Below are 25,654 nucleotides of genomic sequence, written 5' to 3' on the forward strand. Positions count from 1 at the left end.
CCAGACCCAGACCCTGCTCCGGTGAGCTCAGGTTTTGCATCCCGGCTCCCCAGCTCGGCCAATTGCTCAGCTCGGGAAATAAACGGGCAGGCACCGAGGAGTTCAAGTTTTGTATTCACGCCAGTAAAACAGAGACTATTCCCCTCCCCTGCCCGCTGATGCTCGCCCGCCCCAGCCCTCGCCCTCCCCAGCGCCCGGCCGTGCCCGGCCAGACTCAGACTGGAGTAAGTCAGACACCCAGGAACCTGATTTACGCTGATGTAGCCAGGATGCGAATCTGGCCTCGCAAATAACCTTTCCCCTTGAGTGGGGAAACAAAATATGTTTGGAAACCCATACTTTTTTTTTTACTTGAACACAGAACTCTGTCCCCCCATCATTAGCAGATGTCTTGCATACGAACTGCATTACCTATAAAGTCTGCTTACTCCAAGCAAATGTTTCTCAATCTTTTCTCTTTTTTACTTCAATTTGAAGTGAAAGGTACAGTATAGGATTCAAATGCTTTTGCATTACATGGGTTTCTGACCACTTGAAAAACCCCGTGGAAAAAATGACTTCACAAACCTGTAAGACCCGCTGAATTGTTTTGCTGCATTTCATTCTCCCTTGCTGAACTGTCTTTTGATTTCGGGGGTTTTTTTGGCTTTACATGGCACTTAGCTTTTGCTTATTTAGTTGTATTTATTTATTTATTAATAAAAAAAAAATTCATAGCTCCTGTTTCAGCTCTCACTTCGTGTCAGTATTTCTACCCTGTGGATATGTCGCACAGGCAGGAACGTCAGGAAATTGCCCCAAAGGCAGAACTACAGAGTAGCTCAAAGAAAGAAGCAAACCTGAATGCCGAAGCATGACTTGGTGTTGTCCCAGCTCTTGCCCACACTGCACGCTGGCTCCAGGGCTGCAGGCAGAGAAGTGCGGGCAGGAGAAATAAGAGGCGACTCACAGAAGGATTCAGAGATTTGGATTTGTCACTGACAGCTGGCTGGCCTGCTCGCCACCACCTGAATGGCACCTCTGACTTTTCTTTGGCTCAAAGATTTAACGTTAAGGCAAAAATAAGACACAGTGTAGAAGCTCCATCAAATCTTTGGCACAACAGCAACAACAACAACAACAAAAAATTACTGTACACATGAGCTGAGAGGATAACATTTCCCAGTTAAGCAAAGGGAAAAGTGCTAAATAAATTGCACGTACTAAAAGGTGGCTGGTTTAACAACAATAAGAAGCATCCCCGTCCTTTTTTTTTTTCTTTTCCTTTTTTTCATTTCTTTTCCAGAGATCAAAAAAGTTCCTTGGCCAATCGTCATCTCGAAAAGGGGTTTCTGCAAAAAGGCTGCTTGCAGTCTTCATCTAGATCGTGCAACCTTTGCTAAGAACAGATGTAACTCTGGCTGGAAGCTCTTCTGAATCCTCCCTTCCTGGTTCTTACTCCTGGAAAGAGAAAGATGCACCATCAGAACAGCGAACACATGGCGTCCTGGCAGCTCCTTGCACCAACGACCGTCGTTGACGCACGCTGGGGTGTCCTTGGGGACCGTTGGCCATGAGACCTGCTAAGAGTTGGGCTTGCAGAGTAACCACCTGTAGGTGCCACAACGGTGGCCAGAGCCCACATAGAGCGGAGGGACTGGCAGAGAGCGGACGAGGATGGTTTGAGGAAGAAATGCAACAAGGTAATTAGGTGCTGGCTCCAGCTCCTGCTGCAAAAACCCCAGCAATTATGGCAAATACCTGCTTTTGACAAGACCTGCAGCTTTTTGGGTCTATTTGCAGCTTCAGAAGCCGATCTCAGAATTACAGACGGAAAGCAAAGGAGTCGGGACAAGCTGGATTTTTGCAGGATATGGTGTCTATGTCTGTATTTTCATGATTGCATTTACTTTCCTGCATGCACAGCTTCTCAGCCTGCAGGACTGTAACCTGTCCCTTGTGCCTGCGCGTCCCCCTGCGAGTCACAGCCGTGGCGGACGTACTCGGGTAAGTGCATTTGGCTACAGAGTATTACAGCCAGGTCCACTGGAAAATGCACAACTCCAAAGCACAGCAGCTTCAGACAGGGAAAACCTCATCTAAACCCCCTTTAACATTAAAATAAGCCCTGCGAATATCCCACAATCGTTAGCATAGTTCAAAACAGAGTAAAATCCTCAGGGCCCGCTCTTTCATGAGATCACATCTCCGTTGTCCAAACTGCCTTCATCACGTGGGCTCCTAAATCCTCCTTTAAGTAACTTAGGAATTAGAAACTTGGAAATGAGATCCCATTTACCAAGTCCAACCACTGTTTCTTGCTTTTTGCCAGTGGATTTAAGAGCCCATCAGGGTGCAGTACGGCCTCTGAAGGTTCTCTGGACACGGTCATCAATTCCCTAGACAGATCAGCCGTCTTTCTGACAGTCTTAAAAAGGTCAAACTCCTTAAATCTTGGCCTGAAAAACATTTTTTCCTCAATCCGTTTTGTTTCTGTACCGCTTCTCCTTTTCCATTACTGGATGTTGTAACATTAAGGTATAAAATATTACTAAGATACTGATGTTTTATTTTACCTTTTTTTTTTTTTTTCATTTATTCTATTACTATCATTAGGGCAGCTGCTTGTGAGATCAACCATCACAGCTGAGCATCCACGCCAGGCTAAGGGGCAGGGGGACCCAAAATCCACCTTGCCACCCTCTCCTGCAAAGTGCAGACCCCAAGAAGCACAGCATTGCCCCAGGACCATCAGGATTTCTCTCGATAAGATTATTTCACAGAAAGGGCCCAGGTCATCCTCCATGCAAGAAATGCTGGTCTCTGTTGGACCCTGGACTTGTGAAGTTGGGGTCAGCACATCTGGATACAGAGGAGGAGACGTTTGGCCGTGCGGCTCTGCTGGAGGACAGGACGGAGCCATGGGCAGGTTGCATCCCAGCACATCCCAGCGATAGCAAAGTCCCCGGATAAATGTCACTCCATCAGTCCCAGCCTGCATTGGTTGCTCTCCTAGGTAAGCAATAATGAACTCTTCACATCTGGCACACGCCAAATCTGAAAACAGAGCTCGTTATTGCAATTATTATCAACAAGGACATGTCTCTGCTAACTGTAAGACACTACCTGGTGCTGCTCGGAGCAGGAGAATGCAGAAACTATTGCCCTAATTCAAGGCCTTAATTGGGATTCGGGATTTTTAATAAATGAGGTTTAGGTAGGAGAAGGACAAACAGCCTTGTGTATCGCAAACATTTTTGTTGGGAACCCCCTAAAATTATTTTCCAACAATAAATATTATATATTAATAACCTGTAATAGAAAAGTTGGTTGGTTGATTTATCCCACATGGAAAGAGAATGTAAAAGAAGAAAAAGGAGGGAAGCAATGACCGCTCTCATTAATATTAAAAGACAGTAGAGAGACAAATCCCCCCTGTTCCCGTCTGGAACAGCAGTCTTAGCAAGCAAAACCTTTTCCACTGCAGGAGCGAATTACCCAGCAGTAGCAGCCTCACGCCCTAAGCCAAAGCCACCGGAGTCACAGGGCCCCTGGTCCCCTCTCTTGTGCCTCCAGTGCTCTGTAAAGTGCTCAACAAATAGGACCAGAGATTGCAGCTAGAAATTACCACGAGCTCTAACACCTCCTGCGTTCGTTCAGAGACACCCTCCCCTTTGGCTCAGGGTGCTCGATGCCGATAAAAAGCATTGGTGGGTTTTGGGAAGCAGGATGGTTTTAGGATGAGGAGCCTCAAGTGGCAGGTCTATGCTCTGCAATCTGCAGTTGGGGAAGATCAGCCGTGGCGGGGCAAGAGGGAGTGTGTACAAACCAGCCAAGGGCAGGTAAGGGCAATCGTGCCATACCTTCGAGGCGAAGGAAGTGGAAAGGGGAATGGAGAGATCCCTCTGCAACACGATGAAGGAGCTCAGCAGACCTCACTGGCACCGCTCAGTCAGTCCCCAGGCGCTGCCCAACACTGGCCATGGGTTATGTTAGGTGGGAACAGGCTCCTTTCTTTCCCCCTCCACCCTTTTCCACTCCAGCCAGGAGCTCTGAAGACAGATTTATTAACCAGGGTCTGCTTTAAACTAATAATATCAGAACTCCCATGGCTCTTGAATTTGACAACTGGCCCAATGACCTTGGTGAGTTTGCAGCATCCTGGAGCATTTCAATCTCTATAAATCAAAGCACTTCTGGAATTGAGTCAGCCTTTGTTCCAGGGCTTCTCCGGTCTCTTCTACTCACATTTTCCTTTTGCTGTAGTTACCTGATATCTGTGGGGTGGATCTTACCCTATTCTTGGTAATACCCTCACTACAAAGGGAACGGAGCCTACGCTCCATGGAGCCCACCATGAGAGCAAATCTCCGGCCCCAGCCTTTGCATGCTGCAAGGCAGCTGCTCCAACGCTCCTTAAAGCAAAGGAGGTTTTGGGGTGCTGTCATGCAACAGCGGGGTCCCACATCACATCCCTTTTGCAAGGAAAAGCTTTCGGCCCTGCTCTTTGGGGTACTGATGCTCAACCCCCCCCGACGGGCCAACGTGTGTGCGGTGCTCTCGGGGATGCACAGAGCTGCTGCCGCCTCCCTGCCCAGCGCTGGGTGAACTTGTTCACGGACTTGTCATGAGCCCTTAGCCTCACACCCGTGCCCCTTTTACAACTGCTGTTTCGGGCTGCAGGGACACATCAAACGCCCCCCTGCCCCGGGGATGCTGCCGTCCCGCTGTCCCGCAGGCAGACGGATGGCTCGGAGCAGGTCGCTGCTCTCCTGTGGTCCAGCTCCTCCCCAGGGCCCGCGGAGCTGGCGGCCGTGGGGAAGCAGACTGGCTGGCTGCCCGCTCTCGCCTGCAAGTCCTAGCAGGGAAATGAAGCTATTTTTAAAGAGGAACCTCTGCTAAGTCAAACTGCAGGGAAAGGGAGGTCGAACCTCATTATCAGACCCTCTCCCACACGCAGGACGGGAAGCGGCGAGGAAGAAATGCCATGCAGAGCATCAAGATTTTTACTGTACTGGCTCTGAATGTGTTATAATAATCAATATCAGATGACCAATAACAGCAAGCCCCGGCAGCCAGGATCATCTGCGCAAACCAGGGGGTGGGAGCTGTGGCTTTATCTCAGGACGCTGTCTAAATAAATCACGAGTCGTGATACAGCATTATCGAAAAAATATGCTCCAAGCGAATGGTTTCAGTGCCACACAAATCAAGGCTGCCACTACCATTTCTCTTTTATAATATAAAACCTTAACTTGTTCACTCCTGCAAGTAAATATGCCTGCAGAACGCCCTCCTTTGACTTTTGCAGCGGGAATAAGTGTTACCTACAGCGGGAGCTCTGCTTTTAGCAAAGTAGCAATGAGGCGGCATCAAGGCATGGCAGAACACCACAATAACTATTTTATATAATGCAATAATTACATACACAATGTGAGCCATTTTAGTGCAGCAGACTGCAACAAATAGAGTGGCTTTTCATTCTATGTAAGCTTCTATATCACTTAATTATCGGGGAATATATATATAGAGAGAGCGCATTTTTAATTTTTAATTCCTTGCGTCTGTGCGCATCCACACACACAGGCACAAAAACAAGAAACTAAATTCCAGCCGAAAACTTTTATTGAGCTCCAACTGCTCGCCTGTTATTCATAACCCAGTTTCCTCTCTCACAAAGAGACCTTTCGCATGGTTTGGGTTTTTTTTTTTTTTTAATGCGTGTGTGTGTGTGTTTTTTTTTTTTCCTTCTGCCTCGCTAACAGCTGCTCGCAGTGTTGTATCCTGAGTGATGATGAGGTTCTGAAAGTGTTTTTTTGGAACAGATGGCCAGGAGAGAGCCGGGGAATGTGCCAGCAGCGAGCTGGGGAATGCGCCAAGTCCTGCAGTGACTGAGTACTCCGGGTTCCAGCTCGCGTGCCTTTCCCCTGCCCTCTGCCCCAAGTGGCGCCAGCAGGACTTCCCAGCTCGCGCTCCGAACATCTGGAGTCTGCGACTGCCAGAAGAGCCGGGATGGGGGGAGGATGAAGCAAAAAAAAAATCCCTCACCCATCCCTCCCCGCTCCGGCTTAGCTCCCATGGCCGCGGCGATGTTGCTGCCTAGCACGAGGGCTAATCAAAAGCAAAGAGGGGAGGGGAAGGAAAAGAAAATGAACCTTGCGATGGGAGTTTTGGGTGGGTTTTTTTTAGCGCTCGGGGGTTTCTGTTCAGTGCCGGGTGTGTTGTAGAGGGTATTTGTTAGCGGTCGGACCCTGCTCTGTGTAGACCGAAGGGCTGCGGTTGTGCTGCAGGGTGGGGAGGTAAGATCTGCCCCACAGCCCTGGGGGCCGGATCCTGTGGGGCTGGGGCACGTGGGGGGCTGCGGTGCACAGCTCTGCACCCACAGAAACACCAACCTCCAGGGACAGCACCCGGCCATGCACCCTAAAGCCCTAACCCTACCCTGAGCCATAACGCCGCCTTCCTGCAGGGCACCAGGATTTGGTCCTGGGGGGAAAAGGCTATAAAACGAGACTGTGCAAACAGCAGGCTGGACCCGAAACCCTGCAAAATCCGTGCGAGGCTTTCAGATGATCTCTGGCCGCTCGGGCTCATGTCCCGTGCAGAAACAGGGTACACCCAGGATGAGAAAACTTGGACTCCCCTTTCTGATCCACCTCCTTTTGCTGTCGTGTCCTCAACACTGCCGGAGGATGCTCTTGGCTGGAGCCAAGGGCAGATCCCTTGCTTTTCCCAGGACATCAGTGTGGCTCCAGCAGGACTCGGGGCCCTGCTGAGAGTGTCGCAACCCAAATCTCCAACGTGGTGCGACTCTTGCGTGCATAGTGAAGGGCAAGGCTTAGTCCAGATCACTTGTATAACCAAGCAAAAGGCAGCTTTAAAAAATGAAGACTATCATCAGAATTCACCACCCCCCCCATGCAGCTTTCTTTTTAAAGGAAACGGCATTTGAAGCCCTTCAATTACCCCCTTTGCCGCTCATAAATGAGCTCTCCCATCACCAAACACCCTCGGTCAAGTCTCAATTACAACAAGTAAAATCACCATATAACTGTAGCTAGGACTGGAAAGGGGACTTTGTTTTTCCTAGTCAAATTTGAAAGGCTAAAGCCAACTTTCCTAATTAACAAAATGGAGTGGAAAGGGGGGGAAAATCACCCATTAAATTTCCTATTGCAACAGCAAAGTCTGAACAACAACCTAACATTAGGGACAGCAGATAATTCGCCCTCAAAAACAAAGCAAAAGGCAACGCACAATCCAGCAAATGCAACATCTGGAGCCGCTGCCTGCCAAAACAAACTCCAACCAGCTACTTTTTTGTGTGAAAAGCTCACGGTGCCATAGCACATCGCAATCGGAGAGCTGAGAGAGCGAGCGATAGAGGCAGAGACACAATCAAATGGAGATGGCAGGAGATAAGGGTGCTGTGGACCCAACGGTAGAGATCAAGGAGTGGAGGTCTGTGCTCGGGCTTGCTGTGATGTCCTTTTTTTTTATGAGAGAATAAAAAAGGAAACCCAAAAACCAACAACAAAAATATAACAACCGCCCCAAAGTCGATAATTCAGAGGAACTGCACAGCAAGCAGTGGTTTCGGAGACCTGATTAAAAACACACACAGCTTAGAAAAACGTGCCGATTTCAAAATTAATGAGGGCGCGGTGATTTTGGGCCAAGCCATTGTATCCTCATCCAGCTGCCTGCGTGAGACCCCCCAGGAGCGACATCCTTCACACCACCTGACATCCAGAGCTTGGATCTTCCCTGCACAGCCATCCTGGATCCATAATTTCCCTCTGACAACGGCATTTCTCTCCCTCGTGCTCACAATGACATCGATTTGCTTGGCTCAAGGAGAAAGGGAGATACCAACCCAGGCTTTGCATCCTCATTCCTATCTAGTGGGAATTACTGGTGTTACTTAGTGGTACCTACTGGTTTTGGCTTCATCATCAGCTTAATGTGCTCTTGCCACCACCTGAGCAAATACTGCTGGAAATAAAATGATACCTATCAGCCAGGGGAATCCACAGGCTCTTGGGCTGCCCTAAACTTGGACTTTCCCAATTAGCCGAAATGCATTTGCAAGGCACTTTCCAGAAAGAAAAGCAAAGCAGAGCAGGGACCAAGACCCTGCCTCAGGTACAAAGCCCAGCTTTCTTTTTGGAGAGGGCCTTTGGAGAAGGGTTAGGGCGGGTGTCCTTCAAGAATGTGGAGAAAAGGCAGATTTCCTCCTGGTGACACTGTTTCTGCAGATCGGCGGTGGCCTGTTGGAAGGCGGGATGTGCCGACGCCCCATGAGAGTTTCATTGTTCACGCGCTCTCGATGGGCTTGGGGCTTTTCTCCACGTGTCCACTCCGGAGCAAACTTTAGAGAACAAATGCCATAAATGGAAGGCTTTTAATTCTTAATTTATTTTTTTAATTAAGGATGGGCCCAGCCCTAACCCTCAGATGTGAACACCCTGGGATTTGGAGCCATTTGAAATCTGGCTCCGTGTTTTCTGTCTTTAAGCTCGTGTTGGTTTACATAAGCCAAGACAATGGGTCTCAGCCCATTGAGCACCCAAAGCCTGAACACCAGCCCAGAAATCTGCTGAAGCCCCAAGAAGGATGCTCATCCTCTTCTTCCTCCCCGTTTTGACTTGGGAAGGGGATCCAATACCCAACTAGCAATCTGCTGAAGCCGCGAAAAGGATGCTCATCCCCTTCTTCTCCCCCATCTTGACTTGGAGAGGGGACCCAAGACCCAATTAGCAATCGGCCGAAGCCCCCAAAAGGATGCTTACCCTCTTCTTCTCCCCCACCTTGGCTTGGGGAGGGGAGCCAAGACCCAGGTCTCACCTTGCCCTAGGGCTGGTGGCATCACATCAGTGTCCCTGGGACACCACCGCCTGCGGCACTACGGAACCCACAATGAACCACCAGTTTTGGGTCGTGCCCGGGAGCTTCCCCCGCACCTCCCAGTTTCAGCTGGTGCTGTTGGCCGTGGGTGAGCCGTGCTGCATCTCCGCCTGGCACTGCTGCTCCGGGGGCATAAATACAGCCCGTGACAGCGAGAGGAAGCGACAGGGAGTGTGCTATTGTGTTTATTTATAAACTGAATTGCTGCAGGATGATTTGTTGGGCTAAAGAGGAGAAAAGTGAGGAAACCTCCCCGAATCGGAGGCAGATCTTAACGACACCAGGGAAGGAGCCTGCTCCTCGGCTTAGCTGCCCATTCATCCATTAAAATCCCGCTGATTTATTATCCCGCCTGACAAGCGAGCCCAGAAAGCAGGGGGAAGTTCAATTCAAGTTTACAAAACTCTTTTTGTCATAAAAGCCTGAACAAAGACATCAATCACTCCTTTAATTCACCCATGTCACTCTCCGAGAGGAAAACTGGCAGAAAGCTCCGCTTCCTCCTCCCGTCGCTTGACGATGATTTCACCTAATTGGTTCAGTGTTAAGTAACCTAAAGGAATGCAAGGCGTAATTAGATTTAACATTGTTTCCTCAAGATACCCACATGTCCTTCAGGTCATACATCTTACTAATGTGTTTATACATACAACGTCTCCATTAGCTACTTCTTTTTTGTTGTCGGGTGATTTTTCTTGGAGATAAGTGTTAGATTAAACAAAACAGAAAACACAGGCGGGCGACCGTGTTTTATGGGCTCCAAAAGGTGACTTGAGGTTGGTTTGGTTTAACAAATAACAGCCCCAAGATGACTCTAATAGGATCACGCTCATATTAAAAACACGATGGGCGACTAACGAGAGGAAGAGCCCGGCGCGGAGGACGGGGAGGAGAGAAAAGCTTTTGATTAGAGAGGAATGTGGTTATTACAAGATCAGACGGATGGAGGAGAAAAAGCGAGAGAGAAAGGCAAGGGATGAAAAATCAGGAAAATTTCAAGATGTCGAGAAAGGAAGGAAAACACTTTGCATTTTTTTCCCCTCTTTTTTTCCACCTTTGGTAACTTTTATCGTTATTTGGGGGGCAGGGTGGGGAGGCTGTAACATACCTTCCTTTTTTTAGATCTTCCTTCTGCTTGTAAGGTCCTAGTGCACTGCTCCACGCATTCAGAGAAGCTCATGTTACTGTGGTCAGCGCTGTAATCCAGGTCTGCTAGTCTGGCCAGGGAAAGGATATAGTTACAGGCTATTCTCAAGATGGCCAGTTTGGACAACTTTTGACCATAAGAATAGCAGGGAACCTAGAAAGGGTAACAGGGAAAAAAAAAAAAAAATTAAAAATTAGGCCAGATAAATAAAATATCTTGCTTGAAGCATGACAAAACAACTGTAGGTTATTTTCTTAGCGGTTTTTAACATAAATAGGAACTCTAGCGATGAAAGGCCATATGGTCCCAACAGGTTTTTAAGAAGAACTCCCCCGCTGATCTCCATGGGGATAAAAGCAGCACGAAGCCTCTTGATTTCAGCGGGGCAGTTCTGCTTAAAATGCGATGGCAGGATACGGCCTGGGATGTCTGCCTGCCATTCGGTTCACTTCTTGGAGGCCCTGTTTTTCTCGGAAACCTGCAATTCCCATGCCACCCAGTTACTCGTCTTGAGTAACTTACTCCCCGCAAGTAGCTCCAATGCCATCACAGGTCTTGCAGAATAAGGCAATAAGGGGGGTATGAGCAAATATATAACAACCTGGTGTTTTTGCACTCAAACAGCATCGATCATGACTTCCAGCCCCTGCAAAAACACAATGATGTTGTAGGAGCAGGACCCGGAGGCAGTAATTCCTACCTGACGGAACACCCCATCACGGTTCCTCACCTCCCAGAAAAGACCAAACCAGAGCCCGGTTCAGGGCCCTGGCCACACCTTACGCGATTTATTTCTTTAACCTTGAAGATTTCTAGTGCAATGTGAAACATTCAAACAATTCAAACTAAACAGCATGTGTCTAAATAACCGAACAGTATACGCTTCCTGCTGCAGAAGGTTTGATTGCTTTTTGATCGCAAAACACTTTATATAGGCTCAATTTTAGGCGCACAACTTTGACATGTCTAGCTTAAAGAGAGATCTTCTTCTGAGTTCAATAGGCTTGGGGCCCCGTTTGCTAGTTTGCAAAATTGCTAAAGGTCATTCAGCCTTTAATGCACAAGAGTCTATTGCCTACGGGAAACTGGAGCCGGGCGTTTATCTGAAATCCATCCTAGCCACTCGGGCCATCTGACTGCCCGTCAGTCTAAGTCTTCATACTACATGAATCACTGGGATGCCTCAATGACCCTCTACCATCTGCTTCCGTACCAGTCTCCATCCTCCTCACCTCTCTAGGGTGTCACACTCTGCTTACGGTTGAAGATCTTTTAGCGCTTCTTGCCATGCTCATGCCTCAGCTTCTCTTTTCTCACAAGAGACACAAAGCCAGGCTCATCCCTGAAGTGATGTCCCTGACGTTATATAAGGTAAGACGGGTTCATCCCCTCCACAAACCCCACAGCGGCCATACGCAGATGCCAAGGGAAGAGCACAGCAGCTCAGGCATATATAGTATTTCCCCAAGTATTCTGCCAGGCTCTAACTAGTGTCAGCTCCATGCCCTCAGCTAGATGTGCCTCCTCCGTATTTAGCAACCTATAATAGATCTTTTTGTCCATGAATTTGGTCTGGTAAGCTGAACCCCTTTCAACTTTTAGCACCCGCAACATCCTTTTGCAAAGTTTCCTCCCTATTCTATATACATAGCCCTCCTTTTGATTGTTTTGAACTTAGCTCCTACTGTCTTCACTTGAGATTCCCCAGTTCTTGTACTAGAAGAGAGGACAATGGATCTTTATGAATTTCCTCTGACACATATTTTTAGCCCTCCATCATCTCTTCTGCCTCTTTTCCAAAAGGAAAAGACCAAACCTCCTTAGCTGACAGTTGTGTGGAAGCCATCCCATAACTTTGATCACCACAGCTGCTCTTCCCTGCACCTTTCCTAGTCCTACATGTCCTTTTGGAGCCCCAAGAACCAGAACAACATACAGTATTCGTGTCATGGGTGCTCTGTGTATTTATCTGACAGATGTTGATGCTCTCTGTTTTGTTTAATATTCCTTTTCTGATCACTCCTGATTTGATTTGTGACCACTACCAGGCACTGACCTGAGATGTCCATTGAACCATCTTCAGAAACCCTGAGGTCTCTCTCATCTGAGATAATGGTCAGTTCAGGGTCTATCATGTTGTATGCGGACTATGGTACGGTTTTTTCCACATGCATCGCTTTATCTACATTGTAATTCATCTGCCATACTACTACCTAGTCACTCAGAGCCATAAGGTCCCTCTGAAGTTCTTCTTATCCTTGATACCTTTTAGCAAATATCCGTACCTTTTGCTGCAGTATTGTCAGCAAACTTCCTATCGCTCACCCACCTTTCCAGGTCATTTATGAACATACTCAGCAGCACAGCTCACACAGCCCCAATTTCAGGTGGTGGGACCTTCGGGGTCTCCAACCCAACTCCCTGCTCGAAGCAGAGCTAAGGGCAGAGTCAGGCCCTGGTTTGTCCCCCCATGACATCCCTCCCCGCAGGAACCAGCCCTTTTTCCCTACCCACTGTTCCCTGCCTGTCCACTGAGCACTAACCCACACTCCTGTCCAAGCTGCTCAGTCTCTTCAAACGCTCCTAGGGAGGAGCTCTGCCATAAAACTTATGGAAATACAAACCAGCTACCATTGGTTGGATCACCCTTATCCATGAGCACGTGGAATTTAATGCTGTTGGCCCTACGGGCCAGTTGGCTTGTATAATACAGCCCAGGTGCCCAGCACTATCTAACCTCTCCAGAAGCAAGCCAACAAGCTTCAAAGCTTTTTTATACACACCATCTGCTACTGATACCCCTGAGGAGGCAAGGAATCATAGAATCATGGAATAGTTTGGGTGGGAAGGGACCTTTAAAAGTCACCTTGTCCAACCCCCCCTGCAATGAGCAAGACATCGCATGGAATCTATTTATTCTCTGGGAATACCCAGTGTCACTGCTGCATTGACCTCACGTGCCAGTTGCATGGAGCAAAAACATCTGCTAGTAACACCAACCCAAAAGGGACAGAGCCATTTCCACACCCCTCCTGCTAGAAACAGCACTACGTGTCCCACGGGATTCGAGATACGCCCTATAAAGACCTCTCTGCAGCGCTGGCAGTCAAGGAAAAGGCAAGGCTAAGTGTTGTCCCCATCGCTCCAGAGTAAATCAGAGGGGTAGCTGAAAACGGTTGGAGTCTGGTGGCACGAAGGGCCTCCTTTTGCCCAACGAAATCCCTCTATAAATCCTTGCCTTGACTTCTTTGCCAGCATTATGCACCCACCAACTGCGCTTGCCCTCAGACCATAATACCTGGCCCCCAGATGCCATAAGCTGAGAGTTCTTTTGCAAGCAAGAGCTTCGGGCAGCAGAAACACCCAAGTCTCTTTCGACGCCAGTGTAACAAGAACAGTGGAGATCCCAGATCAAACAGCAGCGTGAAAGACCAAAGCAAGATGGAAACTAAAATGGAAGGATTCGGTGAAATGTGGGAATAATTTCAGAATTAGAGCAAGAAGGAAGTTAAACCGAGTGGAAGGAAAATAGACCACGAAATCCTTGAGGCTGATGCACAGACGCTGTCCAGTTACAACACAAGAAGGCAGGCTCATGTCTTTTTTCCTCATCTGTTTTGCTCTCTTTCTTTTGTGTTTTGTTTTTATTTAAAAAACAAAAAAAAAGGAAACAAAATAAAACCCGAACTGTTTTGTAGGACATGTTTGCTACAAATTCCAAGAAAGACCTCAGTGCTACCACAGTTGACAAAACCCTCGGCTGGGATTACACAACACTTTTCCCACACGCTGCAGCAAAGTCCAAACTGGAGCTGCCTGGTACGTCCGCGGGAAGAGGTTCACCTTGAGCAGCTCAGATACCACCGTGATGGGTGCGGGGCACCAACATTAGGAGATAAGAGGTTTTGCCATGGTAACAGTGTTAGAATAACGATTTCGTAGGAACCCTCCCTGTCTTGGCTCAGCTCCTGCCATTTTAATGTTTCCTTTTGAATTAAACATGGGAAATTGAGAGAGGAATGAGCCACTTAGTTCAGCTCTAGATCCAAAGCTTCCCCAAGCGGGGGGGGGGGGGGGCAGGGGGGAGAAAGTGAACTATGGTTTTATCCCTTCTTTAACATAAATCCAGCAGGGAAGAGGGGACAGATTTGCAGAAGCTGGAGTGAAGGGTGTCAACAACACACCTGGATGCCAAGAAATCTTCAAAATCCAACCCAAAACAGAGCGAGCATCTTGGAAATGGGAAAAATGTCTGATGCCAGTGTGGCCACGCAGGTGTAACCCTCCCAGCTCCCACGGGGTCTGCGCTATACAGATTTTTGGCAGGAGGTGATGCGAGCAGGCATCCGTCACGCTCCTGGTGAGCACCAAGCCCTTTCCTTCTGTCACCTTCTTGCTCATCACACCTGAGCCAAACAGATATCAGGGCTTTGGTGGGAAAGCTGTGAAGACGGGAGCTGAGCAGGTCCGTTCAGAGCCAGGGGGAACCAGGGGAGAGCTCAAGTTCCTGTGCAGTTAATGAAAATATTTCCGTTATCTGACCTCACTGATTTCTGCTGAGCGGCACCATCTTGCCTGCAATATTTGCAATGATTAAAAGGAATTAGGAAGGAACTGCAACTGAAATTTCACACCGATCCATAGGAATGCTGCTGTCTGCTAGAAAGGAAATGATACCGGCACCATCCTCAGCTTTGGGAGATCAGCACGGCAGTGGGCTGGGACCAGCAGGAACCAGAGCTTCAGCCAGAGGATGTTTGTTGGTTGTGTCTGCGAAGGGCTCTGCAGAGTCTCATGGGTCTTATCAGTGATCCCCAGGCTGGCAGGGGCTGAAGCAACGCAAGACGCAGGCTCTCGAGACGTATTCCTGTGCAGAAGAGCCCTTCTTTGGCAGGAAGATAGGACGGGATGTGACCTAACGTGTCTTTTCCATCCTTGACGTCTGCGATTCGGAGGCAGCGCCCTTGGAAGACCGAAGATGCTCCCTTTGAAGCCCGCGGGAAGTCTGCCGCACACTTGACTGGAGCACCGCTCGGCAGCCAGCCCTCTCGAGGAAGGCAGGGCTCTGCCGCAGCTCCCCAGAGGGTCACTGTCATCCGCCAAAGACGTGGGCCTGGAGTTGATTCTCACCCAGGGCACAGGGGAGGACACTGCGAGACAAAGTTGGGGAACAACTAGAGAAAAAGACAGGTGGAAGGGCACAATAACCACCCCTGCCGTATGAGGGTGCAGGGTATGTTCACCACGACGGGCCGGCGGGGAACAGCCAGGAGCATCCCATGGACTTTAGGAGCATAAAGCCAGTTCACACCATCGAGCTTCTGGCCCAGTAGCTCTGTCCTTATCAATAAGATACAATTTCTATAAACACCCTCTGGACATGTACAGATAACGTCTGTAAAGCCAACTCCACTCTGCTTTTAAGCTTCACGAAAGTGCTGGAAGAAAGAAGGGTGCCGGGTGCTGGGGGTCCAGACCTCTCCTTTATCATGCTAGAAATGGGACTTAGCAGCACAGACTTGCACAGATCCCCTCCACATGAGGGTCACACAGGGCAGAATTGGGCCCCCTGGGTACAGCAGGGAAGACGGCGTGGCTCCAAGGCAGAGAAACATCCGTGTTTGCGATGCAGCGTAAGCTAAGCCCTCCTGACAGCTCGCTCCTCCACGACATAACATAATAAGCTGCTGATTTTACCTGTCTGCTAATTCATCTGGTTTATTTTTATACTGGGAGTTAAAACACATCAGGACCCCCTCCCCAGGAGAGCATTTGGCTGCCTCTTCCCTGCGTCTGAACGCACAGCGCAACTGCACTGTCTCATTGTTTGTGCCGCACCTCCTGCCAAAAATATTTCCAGAAGGTTCATATAAATGTCCAGTGCTTAATAGTTCTGGCTTTCGTACATCCCTCCTTCCACCCCGGGGTGAGTCAGACGTTTCCCAGGGTTAAGGCACCTCGGGGGAAAGGCAGCAGGTTGGGGCAGCAGGACTGCTGGTGTTCCTTGCTTGTCGATCCTGAGCACGGGGGAAACCTCTCTCTCTCACCATCCCCAAGTATCTCCAGGGCTGGTGTCTGGGGAGCTGCTGGCAGGAGGAGAAGGCGAGAAGTTGTGGATGCCCCATCATTGGAAGTGTTCAAGGTCAAGTTGGATGGGGCTTTGAGCAACCTGATCTAGTGAAAGATGTCCCTGCCCATAGTGGGGGCTTGGACTAGATGATCTTTAAGGATCCCTTCCAATCTTAACCATTCTGTGATTCTACGAGTAACAGCCTCAACAAGCCAAAAGCCTTGTCCAGAAGATCATCTCCTGTTTTCAAGATGTGTTACGTTGTGGAGCGTGTTTGGGAAGGGTTTGGAGCCAGCCTTTTTCTTTTCGTCCAGCTCTGGGGGGCAGGTGAACACATATGGGTCCTCCTACTTCTTGGGGAACCAGTTGGTTGATGGGCTAGTTGGTGTGTTGAGATTCACCAGCAAGGGACTTGGCCCCACCTTGCTCTTGACAGCTATGTGCCCTGAGTCCTCCTAAACATCCCAGGTGGGATGATGGTGATTTATACAGCTGTGTGATGGAAAAGCCCGCAAGCATTGCTGGGATGTCCTTTCACAGGACTGCCAGACCCCTTCAGTGCAGTTGGTTATCAGTCGGTGCATCTGTCGATTGCAGTAATGGCACCATGGAAGTAGACAGCTTCCATGGAGTGCCTGAACTTAGGACCCAGGAGAACCACAGTATGTGGTTCAGAGCCACCAAGCAACTTGCAGCTGCCAGACAGGCAGCTTTGCTGCCTGCAAGAGTACTGCCACGTGCAGCAAGAGAGCCTGCCGCATGGCCCTGGTCCCCAAACACCCCTCCTCCTGCCCATGGCACAGCAGCATCCAGCTTCCGCCGATGGCTCACCACACTGAATTGGACCTTTGGGACAGCATGGCACGGGTTTGAACCCAGCAAGGCCAGATCCTGCTTTGTGGATGAATGGCATGGTTCTCAGGGAAGTGCTTTTGGAGAAGGGCTCCAGAGAATCATAGAATAGTTTGGGTTGGAAGGGACCTTTAAAGGTCATCTAGTCCAATGCCCCTGCAATGAGCAGGGACATCTTCAACTAGACCAGGTTGCTCACAGCCCCGTCCAATCCGACCTTGAATGTTTCCAGGGATGGGGCATCTACCACCTCTCTGGGCAACCTGGGCCAGTGTTTCACCACCCTCATCGTAACAAATTTCTTCCTTATATCTAGTCTGAATCTACCTTCTTTTAGTTTAAAATCATCACCCCTTGTCTTATCGTACCAGGCACTGCCAAAAAGTCTGCCCCCATCTTTCTTAAAGCCCCCGTTAAGTATTGAAAGGCCACAATAAGGTCTCCCCAGAGCCTTCTCTTCTCGAGGCTGAACAACCCCAACTCTCTCAGCCTTTCCCCATAGGAGAGGTGTTCCATCTCCCTGACTATTTTTGTGGCCCTCCTCTGGACACACTCCAACAGGTCCATGTCTTTCCTGTGCTGAGGACTCCAGAGCTGGACACAGTACTGCAGGTGGGGTCTCACCAGAGCAGAGTAGAGGGGCAGAACCACCTCCCTCGACCATCTGTGGGTGTCACGGTGTCAGATGCTCCGCAGAGCTCTATTCCGGCCAGCGATAGGCAGCTATTCCATACCATGGGTGTGGGAGGCTTTTGCTTCTCTGCCACCAGACTGCAGCAGTGGGGAACGGGCAGCCCCGTACTATCAAAGCTTGAAAGAAAGCCTCATCCCTGCCTCACCACAGGCAGCAAAGCATCCAGCCAGCGACCAAACCTAGCTTAAAAATGCCAACAAGAACAAAAGCAGCATCGCTCAGGCAGGAACACTAGTGCCGACCGAGGCGCCTTCGCTTTTCGGGTGGGTCTACGCTGTCAAATAACCCGGCTCCCGGTTCCCTCCCAGCTCCTGGCTCCCCCATCGCTCACATTGCAGAAACATGAGTTCACTCCTTGGAGCGAATGAATTGGCTTCCTCCAAACAAAGCCTAGGTGTGGTGCTGGGTGAGTTCACCCTGGGGATCTCTTCCAAACGGCAGTCTGGTTAACGCTGCCCCAGGCCTGGCTCCGCTCTGTTTTGGACAGTCCTCCTGCACTATTCCTGGACTTTTTGCCCCCTCAAAGCCCCCTGCACATCCTCAGAGCACGCAACACACACTCTCAGTAGCACGTGTGAAAAATACCACATTGCTGGGCTGCAGCAAAGCTCTTGCTTTATTGCAGGCTCTTTGAACCACCTCCCAAAATAATAACTACACAGAGGACCACTGGGGTATCACAGGAGAAATCCCAGGGCCATTGGGCACAGAAAATCTTCTCTCGAAGGGGCTACCCTCCAGCACTATAGTGGGGAACACATTTTGGGTGACGTTTTAGTAGTGGTCCTCTCTATCTCTTGAGGTCTAATGGGTCCAGTTCACCTGGGGAATAGGAGAACAAGCTCCACCAGAGCTAATGTCACTACACCAGCCCCAGCTTGGCCTCAGTGATTCTTTAGTCACCAGCCACTGATGGACACCATGGGGTTTTCCACTCCGTTGTTATCGCTGCTTAGACCCAGGAGCTGCCCTGAGGCCGTGGCCAGCTGCAAGGAGCACAACCCTCTCGCAGCACACGCGTGGCTCTGCTCGCATCCCTGCCTGGTACAGGGGACAGTGCAAACTGGAACCGGGGCGGGATATATCACATTGTGAACACACACGGCATGGACCAAAGGAGATGCAGGTCGGGAACAAAGAGCCCGGGAGGCTCTGCTGCAAGGTACCATAAAGTGTCCCACCTCCCCACCACAGGGACTGCAGCCCAGAGAGGAATTTGAGAGCGGATTAAGGCAGGGAGCGGAGGCTGGATTCAAAGCCCGACAGAGAAAAGCAGGCTCTTTCCTCCGATTTCAGCGGGAGCCGTAAGAAAACACAGAGGTTAACTCGGGGTGGCTGCAGCAGGCAGAGCAAATACCTCCCGACAGGAGCGGATTTGTAGCAGAGGATAAAATCAGTTAGACAGCAGCCCAGGGAGCAAACAAGCCCCGTTCTTGGTGACACACAGTCATTGTTTTCAGAATTTTTGTCCTTTTGTCTGGTTTCTCCCTTATTTTCTCTCCCCTTGCGTTGCTTCAGGCCAGTATTTTGTCATCTTCTTTAGCTGTCAAACCACAGTGCCGCCCCGCTCTGCCCCAACCGGGCTCTAAATAACTGTAAGCGTCACTCCGGACTGGCTGAAACCACCGAGACGCTCCGGTTAACGCTGCGCTGTTGAATGACAATGTGCAGCAGTGGCACCACACGTTGCGAGCAACGTGTGGAGGATGCTCCGACTCTCCCGAAGCCCAGCGGCAATCTCTCCAACCGCCACCGCGGAGCAGGGCCAAAACCCCCGCCCAGCTGTCACCCCCAGGGAGCTCGACGGGCCATTTGTCTTCAGGAGCTGGGCTTTAAGGCATCTCAGGGTTTCCTGCTGGTGGGACCATGGGGGGATGAATCACTGGGAATAGGGCTGGGAGATATCAGCAGGTGATGGAGGAAAGCTCTCAGCCTCCCCACCACGCAGTAAGGACACGCCAGCGACACTGGTCGCATACGGTGTCCCGCCTGCAGAGGTGACAAACCACAGCCGCCTTTGGGATGACACACAAACAGGGTGAGCACGTAAATGATGCATCCCCAGAATAGCCGCAGCCTCCACCGGCTTGTGGCTAAGGCACTGCTCAAGCCACAGGTCCTGCCTGCATTTAGTGCCTGGCTTGTTCGCTCAAACCCCTGCAGACAGCTCGTCCCCACGCCACCCCACAGCAACGCAACCACCTCCTGTGGCCTTGAGGCTGCTGATCCTGACGTCCCACCACGCTCCCAGCGGGAGCGAGCGGGGTCTTTTCTGCACTGATTTAACAAGCCACAGCAGCCACGTGCATGCCGGCAGCAAAAAGTGAAAGGATGCTAGTGGGGGGAAAAAAACCCCCTCCACTCGGCAGCTAAAAAGCCCTATAAAACCCTAAAATATCTCCAGAACCCCCAGGAGTGTGGAGAGCGAGGCTGTCAGCTGCTAAGGCAGAGAGCGCCCTGGTAATGCCAATGTACTTCAAGGGAAAAGAAATGTCGGTGGACACATTTCCTCCCGGCGCAGACTCTAGCTCGCTGTGGCTCGATGCGTTGCTTTCTTGAGGAGTAGCTGGACAGCAGTGCTCCAGAGAGAAACCAGATGTGCAAGCCTAGGCAGGCTCCAGATCAGGAAGGCTGCTGTGGTTGTCTCCATCCGTCGAGGGAGAGTTTGCTGCCACCTTAGGGTCTGTCAGCACAGCTGAGAAGCTTGATCGCAACTCCTGCGAGTGCAATATACTGGTGGGAGTTGGTCTGCTTGGGTGCCTGCTGCAGCCTAACCGTGGAGAGCACTATCTGCTCCCGGCCAAGGCCTCCAGGAGCAAACCCGGTGGCTAAGTCCATGCTGTAATAAACATTCAGATGGTTCAGTTTCACGCTTCGGATGTGCTGGAGTAAGAGACTCTTGCTGCCAAAAGAAATTTGCAGACAGAAAAAAGGAGCCAGCGTTGCCGGCAACTGTGGCCTGGCCTGCCCAGCAGTTGCTCTGGAGATGTGCAGCGGTGTCGTCGCATCTCGTCTCCTCCGAACGGCTGCACTGCTTCATGAACTGGAACATCCACCAGCACAAGGGCACTTCAGATGGAGGAGGAGATGACCTCGGGTTCTTGTGAACTCAGTGCTGCGTCTCTGTCTGCATCCGAGATGTTTGGGTTTGTTGACCACCCACAACGGCAGGGAGAGGGACAGAAAAAGGATGGAAGTGACAACCTGTCGTGTCACTTATGGGGGGTCCTGGAGCAACTGGGACAGTGCAAGAACCCGCTGACCAGCACCTGCCAGGGCATCCGAGGGGGGAAGACCAGTGCTCCGGGTAGGAGCAGCCCAGCCATGGGGACAGGAGCAGCACCCAGGAGGGACACCCAGAAAGGCAGCAGCAGAGGGAAAGCACAGTATAGTAGAAGTAAATCCACCACCTCCAAGTGTTTTAGAGCAGGTGAGTGTTTTCCACAGGGAACTATGCTGTTAGCCTCAGGAGTCCGCTGTCAGTGGAAGGATCACTTGGACAAATGATGCTTGGGTGACTGAGGGAGGGAAATCTCTTCCAAACTGCGTAGCTGAAGATCACAAGTGCCAAGACGAGGGGAAAGGAGCTGTATCTCAGGAGCATCCACTCTTCAGTCCCACTTCAGTGTCATGGTGAAGGCAGCAGATCGATACAGAGAGAGGGAGAGAGATCCTCGTTCCTGGTGGCCACGACACCAAGGGGCGAGCACAATGGCAACGTCACGTCTCTCCCAACAGCAGGCAGCTTCCCAGAGCCAGCAGCTGCCCAGCTACCTCCCACTTCTGAGGGGGCCCTGGCTTCGTAGGCGAGCCGGGGACAGCTAAGTGCTCAGGGACGCGGCTGGGTTAGTCTCTCCTTGTGTGAAACGACTGTGGTCGGCTCTTCCTCCACCAAGAGCTGGGGAAAAAAACAACCCACCCCTTCCTGCCATCTGGAGAGCTAGCCGACACAAGCCGAAACATGTGTGCCATATGTACACAGCTGCGCAGCGCGGGGACGCCGCTGTCAGCCCATCTGCCCGGCACGCTGCGTGCCAGTCGCTCGCCCTCGGGTGGGCTGCCGAGATGGGGAGGGTGTCTTGCAGAGAGGCATGGCTTCCTCCTCCCCCTCCTCCTCACTGGGCACGGAGGGGCTCCCTACGGTGTGGACGCGGTGGGCCTGATCCTGCGAGCACTGGGGTTTTATCTCGCGTATGCCAGCAAGGATGGGTATCTCCAGCCCCACGCATCCAAACAGGGTGAGGACAGGGACGACACCTGCGTGGGTGCCTGGTACCGGTGGCTGAGCGGGGCTCCTGCTTCCAGCGGCTCCGCATCCAGCACCCGACCCCTTCCCAAAGGAGCACTGTGCCGGGGCTGGCTGCGTGCAAGCACGGCACTCTCCTATGCTCCTCGCCCACCCATCTGCGGGGAGGTATCGGTTTCAGTGTCTCAGGAAAAGCCTCCCAGCTGCTTAAGAGCCTGATACGTGATGACAAGGAGGGGACGGAGGACTAACCGAGGAACGAGAAGTAAACCAAGGTCTGCGGCTGACGGCACACAGGGATTGCCTCCTGCACGGGGCTGAAGGCCCTTTTTATGCTCGGGGATGTGAAAAGACGGCGCTTACTCGAGGCAAGAGAAAGCCTCCCTACTGCGTTTACCTCTACAAACACATCCCTCCATATTCCCACTTCCCGGCCCTGCTGACCAAGACGTGACGGAAAACAACGTCCTCTCTTCTGATCCAAACGGCTCCTCAAAAACCTCTCTGCCGGCACCGGTGTGAATGATTTGAGTGACAAGCCAGCCCCGTGCGTATGTGCAAGGAAGCTGACTGTCACCTGATGTCACGTACGGCACCAAGCACGCCGTTGGCAGCCCAACAAGAAATGAATCCAAATGTCATCCAATGATGGTCGGGACAGCCAGCCCACCCCTCAGCAAATTGCTAGGAAAACCTCGCAGCAAACATTTCCCAGAGAATGATTTCTTTCTCTCTGCAGAGCGAATACAGCTCTGCCAGTATGTTCCCGTGCTGACCCTGGAGACCGGCTTTCATGGGAAGAGAGGACAGCAACTTGTTCTCCAGGCTCTTTGGGCTCCCAGCTGAGTCCAGGGCTGAAATGATTTATGGAGACAGGGCCAAGGCCAGGAATCTGAGGCTTTTCAAGAGTTGCCCATTTCCCAAAAGAGTGCAGCTTTAATTTGTTGCTTGCCTGACTTCTGCTTGAGGCTCAGCCTAGAACAAGATTGCCAGTGATTTGGGAAATCAGTGCTACTTCCCCTTGCGGTTTTGGTGGTGTAGATGTCTGTCCACAGAGAATTAGACTGACACTTCCAAGCGCGTTACACACAGTCGCCAAACAACCGAGATATGGAAGCAGCTTATAGAAACAAAATATATCAAGTCTGGAGTTTGCACCTACAAGGGGCGGCCTCTCAGCGCCGGAGGGACAGCATCCAGCACACACTGGATTACCGCGATTATAACAGAAGCTGTCAGATCCCACCACCGCGCGGTGATTAAAAGTTCGCTCGTTTAGACACTCATCAGCAATTCTCTCCTGACATACAGCCCCAATCTCAGCCTGCGCTTCCTACCGAGGTCGGGGCTGGAAGTCTGTTTGCAGAAGTAGATGACGGGGAAGGATTAACTCTTGGGGTGCAGCTACCCCCCACACAGCGGTCATTGGGAAGGGCTGCAGGTATCACAGAGGAGACGGGAACAAGCAGAGCTCCTCTGAGCAGGGAACAGGACCGAGTCCTAAGGCGCGCACGCGTGCTTGGGGAATGGCTTAGGTAAGAAATGCCTGAAAGATGGTAGCCAAAAGCCTGGGTGTGGGAGCCCCCCCACAAGCAGAGCGTGCTGCTGCCACTGGGCTGGAGGGACCAGCCTGGGAGAGGCGATGCTCAGCGTCTCTCACAATCAGGCTCATCTGCAGCTCACAGCCCTCCAAGCCCTGTGCCTCTCCTCCTTCCTACACACCTGGAACAGTCCCGTCAGCATTTACTGGAAAGGCAGAGAAGCCGGGACAGCTGGGCTTGCACAGTGTGACACCACATCTTTGTCTATCGGTGAGCTGTTACAGGGTGCCTACACGCAGAGGGAAGTATAGGGCTGAGTATAGGGGCTGGGGCGCTGATTTACCCTTCTGGGGAAGAAAAAAAAACCTTGCGGCTTCTCTGGATCTCTCCTCACCTTCCACATGTTGAGGAGGTGATGAAGGGATTTTGTCCAAAGCTTCATTTACCTTCCAGAATATCCACCCTGCCAGTGAGAACATGTCTATTATCCTTCACAGACGACCACGAGGATTTTCAAGACCTCTCCCCAAGGAAGTCCGGCACCGTACACACTTCAAGCACACACTACAGTAAAAATCATGGGAAACTAACTGGCAAGGGACCACAACTTAACTCGGCTATCCCTGGCAGACATAGGGCACGCGGAAAGTTTCAGAGGTGGCTGCAGGAACCCCAGGGGCCCTGAGGGGTCAGGCACCCCGCACAAAAGTCAACGGGAGCATCTTGCTGCCCAAATTCCCAGCGATCCCTCTGGGGCAGCCCACCCCAGCAGGAGAGCCAGCAAGTACACGTGCTCTTGGTGCAGGAGCATCACCCCAGCTCGAAGCTTAGCCCCGCGCCTCTCTCCACCCTGTTTTCCCTCGCAGGGCTTTCTCGGGTTTGATTCATTTTTTCCCCCTCCACGCCACTCTCTCTCTGGGGGGAAAAAAAAAAAGTCCCAAAGTTTCTAACTGCAAGCGAATTAAAAGCCCTTATTTATTTATCTTGAGTGTTAGCATAGTTGGAGGGTTGGTACTTCCAGGCATTTTGAAGCGACTTCCCCTGCTGTCAGGCGTCCTCCTCAGGCTCCTGCCTCTAACCTCCCCCGCCCGCAGGCGCACGGCGCAGCGGGCGCTCTCCCGCGCCCGCGCACCCCTCCGCGCCCCTCGGGCGTCCCCGAAAGAGAGCGCAGTGGGCGGGTGGGGGGCACGGATCCGCAAAGCGATGCCCGGCGCCGCCGCCCCCCCGCCGCCCCGCTCCCGCAGCCCGCCCGCGGAGCCCCGGTTCCCCGCGGGGAGGCAGGGGCCGGGGGCGGGCGGCGCGGTGCCCCGGCCGGCGGCAGGTACCTGCTTCCGCAGCGCCTCGAAGGCGGCGCTGATGGTGTGGACGCGGGTCCTCTCCCGGGCGTTGGCCAAGAGCCGCCGCGTCTGCTGCAGGGCTTTGATCTCCGGCGAGACGCCGGCCGCCTCGCCCGGCCGCGGGCGCGGGGAGGCGGCGGGCGGCGGCGGCGGCGGCGGGCGGGCGGCGGGGGGCGGCGGCGGCGGCGCGGCGGGGAAGGCGCTGGCGGCGGCGGCGCCGAGCGCGGCGCTGCGCGGCTCCCAGGCGGGCGGCGGGGCGGCGGGGGGGGGGCGGCGGGGGGGGGGGGAGCGCGGAGCCCCGTCCGCCTCCCGCTCAGCACTTTCAGCTCCACGCGGAAACTTTTGCAGCCGTGCTTGCGCCGCAGCCGCCGCAGCCCCCCGAGCTCGGCGGCGCAGAGGCGCGGCCAGGGCTCGCCCTCCGCCAGCGGCGTGCTCCGCATGGCGCGGGGCGCTGCGCGGGTGCGCTCAGCAGCGGCTGCTCCGCCGCCCCGCTCCCGCTGCTGCTGCTGCTGCCGCCGCCGCCGCCCCGCTGCCGCCCATCTGCGCCCGCTCGGCCGCGGCGGGCAGCGGAGCCCCGGCGGGCCGGCGCCCTCCGTCCGTGCGTGCGTGCGTCCGTCCGTCCGTCCGCGGCTCCCCGCAGCCTGCCTCCCACCGCCGGCAGCCGGCCCGCCGCGCAGATGAGCGGCTTTAAAGAAACAGGAAGGCTGGCTTTTTTTTTTTTTTTTCTTCCCAAAACAGCTGTGCTGCCAATCTCCTTTGTTCATCCCCCCCCACCACCCCCCTTCCCTTCCCTTCCCTCCCACCCGACTCCCACTTTCTTCTTTAATCTCGCTCTTCCATGCGATGGAAGAGAAATCCTGCCCCCCGGAGACTCGCCGCGA

The 25,654-nt window shown here is 52.2% G+C and overlaps 1 protein-coding gene across 1 annotated transcript; it reads right to left on the reverse strand.

The window, feature by feature from the left end:
- Positions 1 to 219: 219 nt before the first annotated feature.
- ATOH8 (atonal bHLH transcription factor 8) lies at positions 220 to 25,213 on the reverse strand. The gene is given in 4 exon segments (XM_059818047.1): positions 220 to 1,440; positions 9,995 to 10,186; positions 24,762 to 25,042; positions 25,045 to 25,213. Coding segments are annotated over 4 exon segments (648 nt in total). The 3' UTR covers positions 220 to 1,434.
- Between the last annotated feature and the right edge of the window lie 441 nt (positions 25,214 to 25,654).

This window comes from Gavia stellata, chromosome 5, assembly GCF_030936135.1.
Source record: "Gavia stellata isolate bGavSte3 chromosome 5, bGavSte3.hap2, whole genome shotgun sequence".
NCBI classification, from domain to species: Eukaryota; Metazoa; Chordata; class Aves; order Gaviiformes; family Gaviidae; genus Gavia; species Gavia stellata.